At 60.7% G+C, this 1050-nt stretch overlaps 1 protein-coding gene across 1 annotated transcript in view; it reads right to left on the bottom strand.

The window, feature by feature from the left end:
* SLC19A1 (solute carrier family 19 member 1) overlaps positions 1-971 on the bottom strand; it is a 2316-nt gene extending 1345 nt beyond the window's left edge. The window contains 2 exon segments of the mRNA XM_010165521.2: positions 224-473; positions 476-971. Coding sequence (XP_010163823.2) covers positions 224-473; positions 476-808 — 583 coding nt within the window. The 5' untranslated portion in view covers positions 809-971.
* Positions 972-1050: the final 79 nt, after the last annotated feature.

Here is a 1050-nt window from a genome sequence, read left to right as displayed (position 1 = left end):
AGCTGCGGCCTCACCAGTGCCCAGTGCAGGGGGAAGAGAACTTCCCTGGTCCTACTAGCCACACTGGTGCTGATCCAGGCCAGGATGCCCTTGTCCTTCTTGGCCACCTGGGCACTCTGCTGACTCCTGTTCAGCTGCTGTTGACTGGCTAAAAAATGCCACATGGACCACCATTCCCAGGGGATGCAGAGGGATGGGATGTCCCCAGCCCAGGTGAACATACCCAAGAGCGTGGAGGCAGCATCCACCCCTCCATTGTACACCCGGCGTTTGTCCATGGGGGGGTAGATCTCGTTCCAGAGGATGTGCACGTAGTACAGCATCAGGTAGTAACCAGCCGAGTTGAAGATCCACCACAAGGACCAGAGCCGGAGCTGGGGTTGCTTGGCCAACACTCCCATCTCCCGCAGCATCCGGCACAGCACCGCATCCCGCCAGCCCCGCGTCCCCCCACTGTCATCCCCCCCGGTTTTTTCTTGTCCAACTCGGTGTGCTCAGCCCTTTCACCAGCTCCCTTGGGCCGGTTGAAGAAGAGGCTGCGCCGGGGCCGCTCGAGGAAGAGAGTGAGGATGAGGCCGAAGGTGACAAAGCCCAACGAGACATAGTTGAGGGTGAGGAAGGAGACACCACCTAAGGTGACGCAGAGCTGGCCCAGCACCGAGCTGGTGAAGACACCCAGGAGGACAGCGGAGCGGGAGTAGCTGGCCATACGCTGGTAGCGGGATGGGGCGACCAGGGAGAAGATGTAGGAGGAGTAGGCAATGCGGGCGGCCATGGTGATGCCATAGAAGAACTCCATCAGCTGCATGGCCAAGATGGAGGTGCCCAACACCAGCAGCAACCAGATGGAGATGTGGCTCAGGCTCTGCAGCACCAGCACCGGTTTGTACCGCAGATAGTCCGTCAGCAGGCAAGATGGGCACCAGCACGGCCATGTAGGAGTAGGTCAACACCGGTGTGATCACATTGGTCACCTGCCACGCGTGCAAGGAGGGACTGAGCACTGGATGTGTCCCCAGGGGACAGCCCCCAGCACAGGGGAGTGGGCAC

This window comes from Antrostomus carolinensis, unplaced genomic scaffold, assembly GCF_000700745.2.
Source record: "Antrostomus carolinensis isolate BGI_N321 unplaced genomic scaffold, ASM70074v2 scaffold26783, whole genome shotgun sequence".
NCBI classification, from domain to species: domain Eukaryota; kingdom Metazoa; phylum Chordata; class Aves; order Caprimulgiformes; family Caprimulgidae; genus Antrostomus; species Antrostomus carolinensis.
This window is presented reverse-complemented; position numbering and strand designations above follow the sequence as displayed.